Source organism: Monodelphis domestica, chromosome X (assembly GCF_027887165.1).
Source record: "Monodelphis domestica isolate mMonDom1 chromosome X, mMonDom1.pri, whole genome shotgun sequence".
NCBI classification, from domain to species: Eukaryota; Metazoa; Chordata; class Mammalia; order Didelphimorphia; family Didelphidae; genus Monodelphis; species Monodelphis domestica.
In genome coordinates, this window is record NC_077235.1 from 36,447,282 (window position 1) to 36,464,906 (window position 17,625).

General features: G+C 40.0%; 1 protein-coding gene across 7 annotated transcripts in view; it reads right to left on the bottom strand.

Annotated features, from left to right (window-relative positions):
• Positions 1-348: 348 nt before the first annotated feature.
• AFF2 (ALF transcription elongation factor 2) overlaps positions 349-17,625 on the bottom strand; it is a 528,832-nt gene continuing 511,555 nt past the window's right edge. For all 7 annotated transcript variants that reach the window (XM_056809873.1, XM_007507264.3, XM_056809876.1 and 4 more), the window contains 2 exons: positions 16,649-16,836; positions 349-9,137 (listed from right to left, as the gene is read on the bottom strand). In XM_056809873.1, coding sequence (XP_056665851.1) covers positions 9,016-9,137; positions 16,649-16,836 — 310 coding nt within the window. In that variant the 3' untranslated portion in view covers positions 349-9,015. The remainder of the gene's footprint in view (positions 9,138-16,648; positions 16,837-17,625) is intronic.

Consider the following 17,625-nt stretch of genomic DNA (forward strand, 5'->3'; position numbering starts at 1 on the left):
GAAGGGGCAAGAGGGGAACAAAATAAAATATTGTGTACCCTAGTTAGTATCAGAGGAGGTCTTAGTGTGTAGAAAATGGATAGGGTAGGAATTTAAGGTTAGAATGCTCCCTTTCTTTCCTTTCCCCATCCTGGTCTGGGCTTGTTTGGTAGGGACCCAGAGCATTGCTGTCACTGTGGGAAGAGAAGGGATCTGGGTCTGACATATGTGTTTCAAAGAAAGATATGAGCTGTGTGTTGGTGGGGGGCATTACAATTTGAAATGACACAGCCTATGCAAGGAGAATGTGGGTTGGTTCCTCTGTCAAGGAGAGATCTGAAAGAGAGTAAGTTACAGGTATAATGCAAGTTAAACTTTAATAGAAATTTTATTTAACTTTTTTTAAATAACCTAATGCACTTGGAACTATAATTAATCCCTCTAGGAGAGAAACCAATGCACTAGTTATAGCCAATGTGATTTATACAGACGCTGTGTGGAAAAATCACAAAACTACATTGAAAATGTTTTTACACAGAATATTACTGTATTCAGAACCAAATGGAAACAAAATGTGTAACTGGGCAACACATTGGAAACACAAAGCTGAAAAGAAGACCCAAACCAAGCAGAACACGAACAATTCTACCCATAGGAAACAAAAGAAATCCAACCGGCATAACTATACAACACTGTAGTCATTGCTTGGCATTATAACAGTTACCCTGGCCTGTACAAAATGGCGCAACTTACTGAAAATTTGACAAGTATCACATGCTTGGTAAGAACAAAGACACCTCGTGGATTGCTGTAAGGAGAGCTGCACAAAACAGAAGGCAAATTGGCTTTAGATGAAATGAGATTTCAAGCTCAAAGGGAACTTATGAAATGATCCTCTAATTTGAATGGTTACCCGGGGTGACATCATTGTGGAAATGGATCTTACTTTGGTCTGAGGACCTTTGAGACTTCATGAGGCTTTGTTTTGAGTAACCAGGCCAGGCGACATACAACATTCAGGATATAGATTAGAGATGGTATAGTGGATACTGGTCAATTCCAGTTCCAACATCACGACATCAAATGAGACACTTTTCCACAGTCTGGGTTCCCTTGGCATTCTCTAATTATGTCCCCTGCATTCTAGTTCTCTCTCTTCTCCTGGAAACTTTGTATGGAGTAATGACACTTCTCCAACAAAGGTCAGTGCCATCCCCAGGGGACAGAAAGAAGTGCGCTACCAAGCCAAAGAGTACCCAAGGGAAAATCCCTTCCATTTCTAGTTTTGGCCCTTTCGTGGTGATATGTCCATAGCCTTCTGAGAAATGGGTTTAGGGAAAGATAAAGTTCTATTAAAGCAACACATCCAGCCCAACAATAGCATAGAAATAGTAAGCCAAACACAAGCTGTTGTTTGATATAGCATGGGAGCAATTGGTTCCCCAGGATCATGTTTGTTTGTGAGTGTCCTCACCTCATAGGGATGATGAAAGATCCCTTTGCACGTGCATCCCTGGAGCTGAATGCATACTTTCAGTGACACTTAATCATCTGAAAAATGCCTGGTCCCCCAAACTAAATTCGTGCTAAGAAGTGAGAACAAGAGAATGGTGACAGCGCCCTGTCATCATTACAGCACAATGAAATTAGCCTTCTGCTCCTTACACATGGACTAGTGCTGACATTAGCAAATGCTCCAAGTATAAGAGAGAAGCTACCGTGTGCCTCCCAGTTACAAATTCAACATCCATGCTCTGAGAAGCCAGGCAAGAGAGAGAGAGAGAGAGAGAGAGTGCGCCCCTAAATCTCCGGGGCTTATCTGATTCTGAATCAAATGTCTCTGTTATGAGGAAATAGCTTGTAGTAGAGTTTTTAGAACAGCATTAGCGCAGAAAGTCTATTATAAAAACATACAGTCCAAAACAATTTCTAACTATCCTTCCCTCTGATCGTGAATCTGTACGCGTGGAAGGGAATGCTGGAACTTGATCAGTGTCTATCTACATTTTACTGATAGGCAGCAGCCAGCCTCACATAGCTTTACCAAATACCCTAGATGACAGACATCCTTTTACAAAGGAATTAGGAGCTGAAAATTTTTTACCACTAAAATACTCCTCTACCCAACAAGCAAAAACAACAATAACAACAACAATAGCAGCAACAGCGACAACAAAACAGCAGATTTCCTGTACAGAATGTTACCATTCAGAGTTTGGTTGGTTACAAGAATTATCTCGAGAAATTGCCTACTGCTGGATGTCCAACTCAAACTCATCGATAAATCCTGCTTTCTCAATCAGCAGCCATGTCACTCACTCCAAAATAAAGTCACAACGGTAAAACCCAGTTGCCACAGAGCTCTAAAATGGGACAAATGAATGCAATGAAGTTGCATTTATGTTGTGATAACATGGTGAGATTCTTAGGGAGTTGTGACTGGCAAGTTTGAAATCAGGACACATCTACTTCTCATCTGCCTGTTATCCTTAGAAGCAGGAACAAATACAACCCATAAACTCACATTTACCTAGGCATTGGTCCAAAAAGAAAAAGAAAGCAATAGTTCTTCCGAGATCTATCCTCAGACACTGGGGAAATGTCACTAAACAGCTGATATTGGCCAAGTGAAGGGGTTTATGTACCCTTTGATCCCAGGAACCATTTCCCTTTGTGGTATCTCTGCCAAGTTCACTTGTGACATATTCATATCATCTGAGGAGGATGTTAAATCAAACGGTTTTTAAAAGCGCTAATCCAAAGAAGAGTGTCAAGAATAAAAGCAGCAAATGCAGAATCCAAGAAATGTGAAGGATTTGAGTTGAAAGATTTCTGTTTTGGAAATATCCGGCGGGACAGAATTTTCTGGGGAGGGAATGAGCTTAATAAAAAAAAAAAGACTACACGGTTTGGATCTTTACGAAGAATTGCACTTGTAAGATTTATAGGTGAAAAGCAAGATTAAAGACTCTTGTTTTGATATTGTCTTGCTTTGAAATTCAGAAGATGGACTCGATGACCCTGTCCATTTCTAGCTTGCTATGTCTATGCAAGCCAATCCATCTACTGCTGAGGGACTGATTTAATCTGCAAGATATTAAGCCAACAACCTAAATCCAGGCACTGAAATATTCCATTAAGAAAAAGAGCTGGAGAAGAATCCTTGGGAAATGGAGGAACCCAATGTTTTGGTTTCATACTATCTCCAGAATTAATGACTGATAGTAAGCTCCTAGGAGGCAGAGAACTTAGCTAGCATATGTTGTCTTACACATCACAGTTATTTCCGTATGTTTTGGAAAACTGACTGAATGAGAGGTCAGAATGAGGAAGAGATCATTCTGGATCAATGTTTAAAAATGTCAAAAGTTTGCTCTTTCGATGTCATCTAGAAGAACAAATTATTTCACATGACAGGTTCTGAATATGATGTAATTAATATAGGAAAGCTTAGGACTTGAATTGAGATGTAGGCTAGCCAGTGTATATGTCTTAATTTTGGGAATTTGAATACAGAAATTAAATTTCTAAGTCAGTAGAATAAAAGCATAATTGAAGAAGAAAGGGGTTTGGGGTGATAAGTACTAAGTTTCATGTTCATAAAAAAACACAATAAATATTAGCTTATACTATTATGTCTAATTAGGAAGGATACTCTGGACATTAAAATAAACTCAACAAAAAAGCAAAACAACAAATACCACCCACCCATATCCCCATTGACCCTGTTGGGATTCTGACCGATCTGACTCTAGAGCTCATTACCACTACTTAGTCTAGAAGCAGGAACTGCAGTTTGAGTTTCTGTAACTCAGATTATTTGGTCTGCTAAAGGAGGCTTTCTTCTATCTTCTTTCTTACTATCTTTATCTTACTATCTTTCTTCCTAGGGCTCAGATGTCTGTGTTTCACCCACCTCACTAAACCAGATCAAAAATACTTCTGTACTTATGAAAAGATAGGAAAAAGTGAGTAGACTATAAAATAAAAAAAAACCCCAACAATTTCTGTTGGTCTATGACCCTCTAAAACCAGTCTTATTGTATGGATAATGTTCTGTCTGCACTTGTGGGACAGTCACTGGCCTTGCTGATTGGGTTTGGGAGCATTGTTTGGAATGAAAAAATTATCTACCAGGGTGGGAGAATAGGAAGAATAAAATCAAGCTCAATTTGTTCCAGGGTTTCTTAGGTGGCTACCTGATGGAAACTTGCCTCCCTGGTAAGTCCCTGGCATACAGAAGGAAATCCAGTTGACTGATTTCTGAAAGAGGTGATGGAATCTGGCTGGTGGATGGTGTATTTCCTTGCTGGAATTCCTCCTCTCCATCAGTCCAGTGGTATAATTTAATCACGAATCAAATAGGTAGGGAGCATCTAAGATTCTTATTAAGGCACCAAGTCTGGGGACTCTGTTCCCCCCTTCCACCCTACCCACTCCAACTTAAACATAAATTGTTGAGGAAAGAATACAAGGCCTGGCAGATGACGAGAAATGGGATCTCTATGAAAGGGCTCCTCCCAGGTTGAAAACTTTCATTTGCCACTTTTGGTAAGGGGTCACACTGTTCTCCTTTCTGCCATCTTTTAGGGAGGGCTGGGGGTTTTTAAAGGCTTCCTGATTATACCACCCTTTCTCTGATCTTCCAGCTCCCATCTTAAGGTCAAGGAAAAAATTCAAAGGCCAACTCTTCTACCAAGGCTTGGGGTAAAGTAAGGAGTACTACTCAATAGCCAATGGGCATTGGGCATCTTAAATGAATTTTATCAAACGTTGCTTTTCTACACTTCACAGATGATAAAATGGAAAGCTCTAATATCTTACAAGAATGATTGCTTATAATGATTCTGAAAATGCAGTTCAGCATCTCCTGACTTTACATGGGCCTCATATAGGTTTCAATTATCCCTGCCTGTCAGGATCCAAACGGGGCAAATACTGCAGTCTGGCTCACAAAGGTTCCCCCCACCCCTGCCCATCCCTACAACTGCAATCTGGCTCAGAAAGATACCCCGCCTCCCCCCTCCCCCCAATCTGGCTCAGAAGGGTTATCCCCCTTTCCCCCCAACTGCAATCTGGCTCAGAAGGGTTCCCCCCACCCCATTCCCCTCATATACATAAAATGCAATCTTCGGTTACTTATCTGATTACTGAGAAAAACGTGATGGTATTTTAAGAGGGCCTCCATGTTTATGAGGTGGAAAACGGAAAAGGAAGTGGACAGCTCTCTTTCTTTACCCTAAAATAACTACTATCTGACACTAGCTAATCTATTCACCTACCTGTTAATGGATGTCAAATATGAAGATGCTATTTCTATTGCTAATCCCAATGAAAATGAATTGATATTAAGTATGTAAATAAGGCTGTGTTAAGGTAGTATCAGTTGAAGTGCAAAAAGAAAAAAAAAATCTATCATTCAGCCAGTTGTTTGAGCTGCCTTCCATCAAGCAACTGGTTTAACTTTGTTATAATTAAATGTAAAAGGTTGTTTTGTGTGTATGTATAGATATATAAATGGAAACAACCCACTGTTTGAAACAGAGGGTCATCAAATGCTAGAGATGAATGGCTATCTTGTCCAGCTCCTTCACCCAGAAACACAGATGTGGGAAGGGCCCTAGATAAGAACAATCCGGATCCAACTCCCTTTGTTGTTTCAGAGATGATGAAAAGGACCCAACCCAGAGAGGGGCAAACAACTGATTTAAGGTCATAGAGTCCCTGTGTCTGTTAAGAAGTGGGTTATTTGGTAACTAGTCCCTGGGAACTCCATTCATGATTTTAAAAATTGCTCTCCAACACCATCTCCAGAAGGGGAATTTTAATAAAACATAAGGAATTCGTGGCAGGAAAGATGATCAAAAATCTTTTCAAAGCAGTTAAGATAGTGTGAATGAAATATGGTTCCTTGATAGAATGTCCCTAAGTATGATCAAAACACAATTTCACTAAAAGCTCTAATTTAGCCACTTTCTTACGAATGGAGGGTGTACATCATTTTATTCTGATGGAAAAAGGGGACCTCCAGCTTGAATCATTTCCCACTAGCAACAACCAATCTACCATTGCAATGGTGTCATCCAATCAGAAAAAAAGACCCTGGTTTTCTCAATCAAATGGTTTGGTGATTAACAGTCTGTCTACAAGCTGGCTAACAACATACTTAATGGTGAAATTCTATCCTTAGCATTGCATTAGTAAATGATTTTCAAAATAATCCTACCTACCACACCAAGACAGTAAAATGACAATGTCACTAATGAATTTTGTAGCTAATTAACAGTATCCAAAAAAAAAATCCAAGTCTACAGCCATACAGAAACTTTTTACACTGCCACTTTTGGCATTTTGGATTACCAAAGAGGGTATTGGACTGTGCCTGGGTGGTACTCATAGAGAAGAGGATTGTGGTTTCTCTGTATTAGCGCTGATGGAGCTTACAAAGTACTTGGCTTTCCTAAATATGCCTTCCAGCTGAAGTCAATTCCATGGCGTTACTCTAGAACCATTCCCTTGCTCTTAGACAAGTGACAGGAAAACATGTCTAAGGAGAGACATCTGGCTTCTCTCCACCATCACCTTAAAGGCCTTGGGCTCTATTCTCATCTGAGCATTTAAGCTGTACTTAACACATCAACATGGCCAACCCTAGAATGTCTCCATAACTAAGACACATTACAGACAACTCCAGTTACCACATTGCAAATGATAAACCAGTACGAATCCTTAATAGAGAAACCAAAAGCATCATCCCCTCTGGATAAGAGAGTGGTTTGCTCTCCATGTTGAACTATTCACTAAGCTGTTTTTGAAATAGGACTGGTCAAGTATGAGTTGGCTGCTAAGCCTCAACTCGTCTGTCAGACTTTAGGATATTGTCGCTGCCGCTGCCACTGCCACTGCCATTGGCAGAGCCTTTAAATTTAGCCACCGGAGGTGGCAAAATCAGGTGGGAGATTTCTTTGTCTCCTACCTGTCGTATGTCAAGGAGAGATGAAAATATCCGGAAATCAGAGATGAATCATTCTTCTACAAGTGACCAGGGAAAACTAACACTTAAGTTTCCTTGGGAAACTGCCCCTGGTACTCTGATATGGTGTTTGTGGAGATTGAATTTTGAGAAGTCTCTATTCAGTAGTCCACAGTAATGTCGGATTATAGTTGTCTGTGTTGAATATAAAAGTCTAGACAATGGCCTTGCTGAGCACAGAGCTGATGGATTAGGACCTGAATCCTAGCAAGACCACCAGGCCGGTTTTCTTACAATTCAGAGGCCTGTGTGTCCCTCCCTGCCTCTAGAAGAATACCATTATGAATATGCCTTCCTTAAATTCTCATCCCCAATATACAAGATCAGATTGAAAATCACATTTTTATCTGGCTGTAACTCAACAGCAGTTGTAATCTGTAACTGTGATCTGAACAGCAGATTAAAGAATATTCTGGGTTTTATATTAGGAGATAGTTATGATTAGCTAATGTTTGGATGATATTTTATAGGTGTGTGGTGAGACAGACAGTATTAATTTTCCACTGCAGTATTTTTGGACATAAATTCAATTTTAAGCATGGTAAAAGGTGTGGGTGGTTAGTCGTAACTAATGGAGAAATGTGGCCAAATTGTGTGATATGTTTGGTTTTCCCTTCAAAGCAAAAAACAAAATGGGTGCACAAATATTTAGATCATTGGTAATTTTCTTTGGGATTGCCTCTGAATTGGTTCATAATGGTGTAGACTTGCATGGAATCAACCCTAATTGACTGACTAATCAGGAAAAATACCCACATGACAATGGGAACTTTGGGGGGCTGAGAGGGCCAAATACTATAGGTCATTAAACAGTATAGTATTACTTCTAGGTAGTGGAAACTTGGTATTTTTGTCAATTTTATGAAAAAGTGCCAACCTGCCAACAGAGTATGAGGAATGGCTCTAAAGCAGGCATTATCAGGGTTAATGACTGGTTCAAGGGCCCTCCAGATGACTCTCATCTGCAGTAGTCATGTCTATAATGTAGCATTAGATTTTGTACCTCCCATTGAGGCATATGTATATAATTATATATATATATATATACACACACACTTACACATACACACATATACATATATATATATATATATATATTTATATATTTTAATCAATCTCTACTGCCAAAGAGAGCCCTTCTCCAAGTGAAGTCTAGGGAAAGACTAAAACTGTGTGAAGTCCCAGAATGGAAAGGGAACAAGCCAGTAGACTGCCCAAACCACTCAAAACAAATGCCATCACTCTCTCCTATCCTTTTTTGTTCTTTACTACCTGACAGCAGAGAATTAGGACAGCTGGTGAAAACAAAGGACAACCAAGCAAACCCTCTAATAGCTTAATGGCTAGTATTTTTAGAGTGGCACTGCTGTGTTGCTTTGTCTTCTATCACTATTGGTACTTAGATATTATTGGGACATCTCCCCAGGAAGTTTCAAAATGAAAATTGTCACTGAAGATCAATGGAGAGCACAAACCCTCAGGAATGAATCCTGACCAATAATGAAGCAGTAAAAGGCTATTTTTTTTCTGGCTCATATGAGTATAGATTTGGGGGACAGCTATATGATTTATAAAATTTTAATCTCTGCAGGTTCTCTGTGTCTAAATTATCTTATACATAGGGAAAACATTTATGCTTTATTTCTCAGGAATCCGTCATCTTCAAAAAGTGCTCTCTTTCCTTTTTTTTAGTTTTAGTCAGTGTGGACATGAAACATGACTGCAGGGAATGGAGTGTTCTGTAAAGTATAGGAGGGGTACACAGTTGGAATGCTGTAGTAGGAATTACCCAGAATAGCTAGATAGACTTAACATATACTACTTGGGAGATGTAGTGTCCACTTACATTGAATGATTCCTTATTCCCACAGATATCAAAAGAGGCATGAAAATGAACACACAAAGCAAAAAATGTTTCCCAAATAAGTGGAGTTCCACCAGTGATCGTCAGTGCGTTGGAAGAGGTAGAACCATGGGATGATGTTGATGATGGTTCAACTTAATTAGGACAGATGGGCTTCTAGGCGAAGCCAGTAGAGTCCTTGGCGGATATATCGAACCAGGTTCGTCATTGTGCTGTGTTGAGTCAAAGGCCCCATCAGTGAATCGAGATCTGCAAAGAATTCTGGAAACAAGAATACAGGTCAGTCAAGATTTTTCAATGACATTGGGCAAATTTTCTGTGGAGTGCTAAGCCAGGTCTACATGAAAACCTCCTTATCTCCCCAACTCTACCACTTAAAGCTGAAAGAGTGAAAAAGTCAATTACATGGCTCCTTACTTTGTTCATGAGATATCAAACATTTCTTTCATTATTTTCAATTATATTGATATCTTTTGTTTTTAGATGACCTACATTTTCAAATATATCTTCTCTCCTACCTAACAAACCATGTCTTGTAATATGGAATAAAACATAGGGTGAGGAAAAGCACTTCAAAAAACACTAACTCTAGACCTGTATTGGTGAGGTTGTGGCACAGGTGCCAGGGCTGCATACATTGCCCTTCTCTACAGTGCCTGAGGACATTTTTTGCATGCTCCGCCCCCTATCCAGCTGCCCAAAGCAAGCCCTTCCTCCCTCTGCTCTCTGGAGTAATGTAGGGGGCTCATAGGCAGCTTGAAGTTGCAGTTTGGGCATACAATCTTGAAAACATTTGCCAATGCTGCTCTAGACCAAGAAAGTCCCCAATTGTTGTGCTTTTTCAAAGAAGGGAGAGAGGTTTGTTTTCTCATTCATTCTTTAGGGTCGATCTTGGTTATTCTAGTAACATGTTTTTCAGGTATGTTTTTTGGGGGGGGGGCAGTGGCAATTGTTTCCATTTACATTATTGCCTTAAATTGTGCATATTGTTTTCCTGGTCCTGCTTACTTTATTCTGCACTGGTTCATGTAAATCTCCCCATGCTTCTCTGAATTCTCTACACTCACTGTTTCTTATATAACATAGTGCTATTCTATTATATTCATCTCCCATAATTTTTCTGTCGCCATTCTCAGATGAATGGGTTTTTACTTGTTTTTGATTCTCTGCTACTATAAAAGTACAGCTATTGTGCTCTTTGTGGTGGCAAAAAATTGGAAAATGAAGGGGTGCCCTTTGATTGGGGAGGGAGGGAAAGAATATGATTCTTGTAACCAAGGAATAATGTTCTAAATTGACTAAATAAAATTTAAAAATAAATAAATAAATATAGCTATAAAGGCAAAAAAAAGTACAGCTATGAAAATTTTGGTATATATGGGCTGAATTCCTTGAGGTTCAAGTTTCTGAGGTTACAGGATTTCAGGTTTGGACAGGTCCTGGCATCTAGTCCAACACCTCTGTATTCTACAGAGAAGGCAACTGAAAGCCTCTGAATGCTGGGCTGTAAACCTATGTAATAATAGTTGTTGTTCACTTGTTTCTGACTCTTTATGACCCCATTTGGGGTTTTCTTGGCTAAGATACTGAAGGGTTTGCCATTTCCTTCTCCAGATCATTTTACAGATGAGGAAACTGAGGCAAACAGGGTTAAGTGACTTGCCTAGATTCACACAGCTAGTAAGTATCTGAGGCCAGATTTGAACTCAGGAAGAGGAATCTTCTTAAGTCTAGGCTCAGGGTTCTATCTATCCACCGTGCCACCTCTCTGTCCCCACAGTAGCAATAGCTTAGTAGTTTAGTTTAGTAGGGGGTTTACAAAGCATTTTATGTTATCTCATTGGTTCCTCTCATCAACCCTATGAAGGGGTTTATATTTTATTATTTTATAGATGAGGTAACTGAGGCTAAAAAAATTCCTTGCCTAAATTAAATGAGGTAATATTTGTAAAGTGTTTAGCACATAGTAGGTGCTTTATAAATTCTTATCTCTGTCAAGCTCACATAGCTGGCAAGTATCTTAGTCAGGATGCAAACTCAGAACTTCTAGACTTAAATCCAGGCCTTCACTCACTATGCTACCTAGCTTCCTTGGACCATTGTAGATAGGCTGAAAAGGGAATGATGTGTGCATGTGTGAGTGGAAGGACCTATGGTGGAATAGTCCTATCCCAGGGTATGGGAGGAATTGAATGAGTTACAGCCGTGGGGATAAAAGAAGCAGCAAAGATGCCCTGGGTCTGGCTGCCTCCCAAGAGATGAGTCACGGTGCGCACTCATATTATCAATGGATAAAAGGAAAGGCAAAGTGAGTATAACAAATGTATGATAAGCAGTGTTTCAGGCCAGTGAGTTCAAGGGGAGAGCAGGGCTGTTCTTTAGGGGATAGAAGTTATTCATTTAAGTGAAGAAAGTTGAAATGGAACCCTTTTACTTGGGAAGAGAAGGAAAGGGAAGATAGGCTCTATGTAGAAAGTGAAAGGCAGAAAGCTATGAATAGTGACTGTAACTAAAGTGGAAAGGCAGATCCTGGCAAGAAGGGATTAGTTTGATTTTCCTCTCTTGTCTGGCAGACTCCTCCCACCCCCATCCCCACACTGTGGGTATTTAATAAATGCTTGATTGCTTGCTGAATGATGCAGGCCAAGCCACTTTTCCATCTCAGTGAATGGCGGGGACTTAGAGCACCTTGCAGAGGGTTTTGCAAGATTTCTGATCATTTGTCCTTTGGGACTTTTTTATTTGAAATGCTTTTTTCCTAAGTGGCCAGTATTCAAAAATCCTTGACAAACTTACCAAAAATCTGTGTGATTGTTTCAGCGGTATCAGACTAAGGAGAAGTTAGAAACCTGCATTATATTAGGCAGGGGATGTCAGGTAGGAAGTCTACTGGTGGCAGGAATGCCAAAGAAGCAGGTGCCTCAGTCTTGGGGATCAGGGAGTTAATCTGGAAGAGAGTGGTATCTGGGGGTCTTCATACTGGCAAGAGGCCTTTTCCTTGCACCAAGGCCATCAAGGAGCTGAAGCCTTGGACTATTTTTCCAGCTGACAATGCTCATCAATCCAAAGACAAGTACTGCATTTGGTGAAGGCCTGGGTTTTCCTCCTTCCTCTGTTCCCTATGGCCTTGCACAAGGCACTGCCTTCCCTGTTCTGGATCTCAGCTTTCAGCCCTAAGTTCCCTGCCACCGCTAAATCCTCTAAACCTATACTCTGACTGTACTTCACTGCTGGCAGATTGAAAAGGCTGTGGTATAAAAACGACTTTCTGGGTATTTGAGCATAAATGACTAAGAATTGGACCAGATGATGCCAAATTGGGTTTTCTTCCCTTTGAGCTTATTATAAGCTGACTAATAGCATTTTCAACACTACTGGCTAAAGGCCAGAGCTATTTTGATTCAACATCAAGCAAGACACTGAATGGCTCCTTGACAAACTGTGCTAATGACAAGATTAGCACCATCTCACTCTAACAACAGAGAAGGAGCCACATGTTGCTGTGGCACAGTTCTGATGGTACAGAGATAAGCCTTTGTTTCAAATACAGGGCTTGATGCAATTAGTAGAATGTCAACTATCCAAAACATTTGGAAATCCTCACTCTCAGAAAGCATTATTTCTCTTTGTTGGGTCTTAACCCAGGACAGAACATCTCCCACGATGCTAGAGAACACATTTTAGCAAACGTCTAGCTCCCTGCTTAATTAATATCTTGTTTCATATCAATACTCAATGGGTTACTCTACCTATCCTTGTGACATTTTCATGGGCTACTATATCTGAGGAGGGCCTTTAAAGGCTGCATTTGAATCAATCTAGTAAAAAGAGGCAACTAGGTGGTACAGTGAATAGAATGCTATAGTGGATTCAGAAAGACCCAAGTTCAAATCCATCCTAAGACATTTATGGGTTCTGTGTCTTTAGGTGATTCACTTCACCTCTGTCTGCCTCCATCTCATCATCTGTAACATTGTCATAATAGGATCTATATCAAATGAGATATTTGAAAAATGCTATATAAATTCTAGCTATTATTAAGAAGCTTTCTTGAAATGAAGAAACATTAAAGACAGTTGGATTTGATGTTCTTTAGACAGCAGTCAGTTGTGTGACCCCAAAGAAATTGTAGCAATCTGTCTGCAGTTGCCTGCTCGGTCCTATCTCATGTTTTTGCTTTTATTTTTAAATCTTTAAGATTTTTATCTTAATAAATTTCCACATAAGTTTTCTAAAGTTATATGATCCAAAATGTCTCCCTCCCTTCTCCCCCTGTCCCACTCTTCTGGAGCTGGCAAGCAATTTGATCTGGGTTATACATGTATTATGCAAAACATCTTTCCATATTATTCATTTTTGTAAGCAAATTATCTCATAGAACCAAAACCCCCAAACATAAACCCAAACTAAGAATTGAAAAGTCCTATATTTTCATCTGCATTCCCACTCTAGCAGTTCATTCTTTGGAGGTGGACAGCAGTCTTTTTCCAAAGTCCCTCAGAATTGTACCTGATCTTTGTATTGCCATTAGTAGCCAAGTCTATCACATTTGATCATTCCATAATGTTGCTGTAAGTAAGTGTATTGACCATTCCGAATCATAAGGATTTTTAAAGAGATAAGAAAGCAAGTGTATGGATGGCTGGTTGCTTATTATCTTTTGCTTTTCGTTTCTTCTCTTTTCTTGGTCAACGCATTATTTATAATCTTTTTCTGTTCTTTGGTAATCTTACCTCTTTGAGGTATCTCAAGAATTAATCCCAAGTGCCTATATACATACATACATACATACATACATACATACATATATATATATATAATTTTTCTGAATATACTACCTTAGGTCTAGCCACTCATAAATTCATCACCTTAGGTGCCTTTTCCATGTGTGTCAGTAAAATATAGTAAGGACCCACTACACGCCAGACACTGTGTCAAACTCGGGAGATACAAATATGCAAAAAAGTCAGTCCCTGCCCCTAAGGAGCTTGGTAAGGGGGCATGGTGGAAAAGATAAAGAACCTCAGTAGTACAGCCAGAGAAATGAGAAGTTCTGAATTGAGTTCTCAGAACATCTCTGTGTATGCATACATGTATCCATCTACCTCTACAAACATGCTGTCTACCCCTATCAGAAGAACACTGTTTTTGTAGTGAAGAGCTGGATTTAAATTCTGCCTCTAAGCCCTTGCTATATCTATTATCCTGTGAGTGTTGAACAGACCTAAGAGAAAGGACTATGTGCCTTTTGTCTTCTTACTCTCAGTGATTAGCATAGTACCCACCATATGATAGGTCCATAGGAAGGAGCATGCGTGTAGGGGTGTGGGGTGGGGAAGGAATGTGATCCTACCGAAGAAGGAACTCAGAGGGAACATGATAGCTGACTTCAAGTATTTGACACTCTTTCATTTAGAAGAAGGATTCAACCTTATTGGGCACTTATAGATAGAAGAAAGGTCAATGACTTTGAAGTTGCAAATAGGTACATTTAGATACAATGCCAGGAAAAATCTGGAAACAATTATAGCAGAGTGGACTGCCTTGGGAAATAGAAGGTTCATCTCCTATGATCTCAAGGCTGAAAATGGATGCCTACTTGTTGATTCTGGTGTAACAGCAGTTCCTTTGGGGGAATGGGTTCAAGTTGATAGTGGCCAACCCCTAATCCATTTGTTCCTGACTATTTTTGTGCTCTTTTATTAACTCTTACACTTCCTGGTCCTCTTCTTGATACTATCTGTGCCTGTTAGATCTGGCAATTTAGAGAAGTTGATAGTGCCTGAGAAAATCTGGCCTGGTGGATACAGTGCTGGCTTTATAGTCAGCAAGACTGCATTCAAATCCTGCCTCAAACACTTACTAGCTGTGTGAACCTACTTAAATCATTAAGTTCACTATACCTCAGTTTCCTAATCTGTAAAATAGTGATGTTAATAGCATCAGTAACACCTTTCTCCAAAGGTTGTTGAGAAGATGAAATAGTGAATGCATGTATTTATTGTCATTTTCTGACCTTAAGTTTAAATGTAAGCTGGATTTTTAATACTACTTATGAAAGCAATACGAGGAATTTTGTCTGTTCACAGGGGGGAACTGTATAAACATAATATGCCACCAACAATCCTTGGATGCAATAGAAGGTTCATATGAGATAGCATAAGAGGAGACTTAACTGAGCAGAGTTTTGGAAAATTCTACTGAGATAAAGAAATGCACAAATCAAAGGAAACTCTTAGTCAAACAAGATAAATCTTTACAGCTGAATATCTGTGACATTCAGCTCCTAAATCTTTTCCAAAAAGTCTAGTCATATAGCATTGGCATTTAACAATAAAGCACCAATACAAGAACTTGACCATATCACACAATAAAGCAAACATATCTGTGTACCTACATATGGTATGTATACCTATGCCTAAAGGTAGACTTGCCCTGCATTGTCATGACCAATGCTGTTCGCCACTAAAGTCAATCTATATCCCCAGCACAGAGTTCCTCGCTCTGACACCCTGCTCAGCCTAGCCCCTTTAGCTCAGAACATGCCTGCGGATTGAACTTCCCTCTCTTTACACTGTTTCTGTGAAACCAGTGCCCTGTGATAAGTGAGCAAAGCATGCAGGCAGCTTCCAGGTATATACCATGAAAAGAGATAGGTGTTCTTGGGGTTCTTAGACAGTGATTTTTGTTCTTTCAAATTGCTGTTACCCACTTTGCTTGTCTACGAACTTGAAAACAAAATAGGGGCTCCTTAAAAAGGTCCTGCTAGGGGACAGCTGGGTGGCTCAGTGGATTAAGAATCAGGACTAGAGACAGGAGGTCCTAGGTTCCAATCTGGCCTCATACACTTCCTATCTATGTGACCCTGGGCAAGTCACTTAACCCCCACTGTCTAGCTCCTGCCACTCTTCTGCCTTGGAAGCAATATATATTATTGATTATAAGATGTAGGGTAAGGCTTTTAAAGAAAAGGCCCAGCTAGTCTCAAATAGTGGTTGTAGCTATTAGGCCCAAAGTAGACAGTGATATCAGGACTGTTTCCATATGCAGACATTATATTTCTGGTTGAAAGGGCTTTTATGTTTGCCTATGATACCTTAATTAGGAGCAAAATCGCTTTTAAAAATGAAATGTGGAACTCCCATTCAAGATGGCTATTGCTTCTCCCTACTTGCCCACCCTGCCGTCCCCAATCATAGAAGTAAAACTCATGCTCAGGGTCCCTTTTACACTTCTCTTCTGAAGGATGATGGGTAGTTACATTGGTAGTTCTCTCATATTTCATTGCCTCTGTCACTACATGAAAATATTGAGAGAACCCAAGTCCCTGGCTCTGAAATGCAAGATGTCTTTTCATTGTAGAAAGACACTAATGACTACCCTGAAAGCAGAGCCACCTTAATTCAAATAAGAAAAAATCATAGCATTTTGTAGAGCCTTAATTAATTTGCTAATCATTCCGTCCTGCCCTTGTTCCTCAGTTTCAGGCTTTATTATAACAAACATAATGGAGTGAGACTCTGCAGTCATTATTTGCACACGTGTCTCTGTTAAGTTCTGCTAGGTCTGCTTCCCTCCCCACCTCCAGGTGAAGTTCCCTCATATCAAAACAATTAAGATAATACATATCTCAGCCCTTGAGGCACATTCCTCCTTGGAAACCAGAGAGAGCAGCCATTACCAGTGAGATACTAAAGCACCAAGTAATACTCTTCTTTCCCGCCACACCTCATGTAAGAACTGCATTATGGAGAGAGTAGTCAAATAGTCACCTCTGTTCTCTCTGGTCAGTCTGTCTGCCATGTCCCAGTGTTCATAACCTCGAAGCACATTGTTAGTGATGTTGACATGGCTAGCAGCCATGTGGTGGATTCGGTGAGGAATGACAATAGGTCCCAAGGATGGTAAAGCATTTGATGATGAAGGGCTCAGGGACAATGGCGACATTACTTCTGCACTCCTAGGGAAAGGAAAAAAGAGTCTCATTCTCACAGCACATCATCTCCATTCCTTTTGTCAAGCACAGCTAAAATCTTTGTTGTTGTTCACGAGTTTTTCAAATGGCTAAAGACACTTTTTGTTGAATAAAAACAAATCCAAGAGCAGTTTAACATCAATAACTGGGTGTATCTGAGACAAGTTCCATGAGGGTGTTCCACTGAGACTCTAGTGTATTTGATTGCATTCCTTATGATGGCCAAGAAGGATGGGATTTCAGTAGGGTAGACAGTGGCCCTCGACACCAACACATGGTGAGTCTACTGCCTTGGAAAGAGCTTAGCCCAGTGCCCTAAGAGACCAGAAATGCTGCCAATTTCCTCATAATTGGCCACCTTAGAGCAGTGGCATTAAATTCAAATAGAAAGGGATCACTGCAGGTTGCATATTGACCCCAAACAAAGCAAATTAATGCCATCCATGTAATTTTTTGATTTATTTGATAAATCATTTCCCAATTCAATTTTAATGTGGTTCAGCCACACTTGTAGTTTTGACTATGCTTTGCTTGTGGCTCATGAGTTTGACACCTTTGCCCCAGAGTAAAGGCTACTTGTCTGGCCCCGTCACATTTCCCCCTAGACTTTGAACATTCAGAAGCGAAGCCCTCCTTTTCTTTGACCACAGTGCCTACCGGTGCTCTAGGTTGGTGAACTTGGTTGTGGTTTTAAGTGACCCTCAAAATGATGCTCCCTAAATATATGCCAAGATGTATGTGAATGTGAATATGTTGTTGTTTGGGGCACAAATA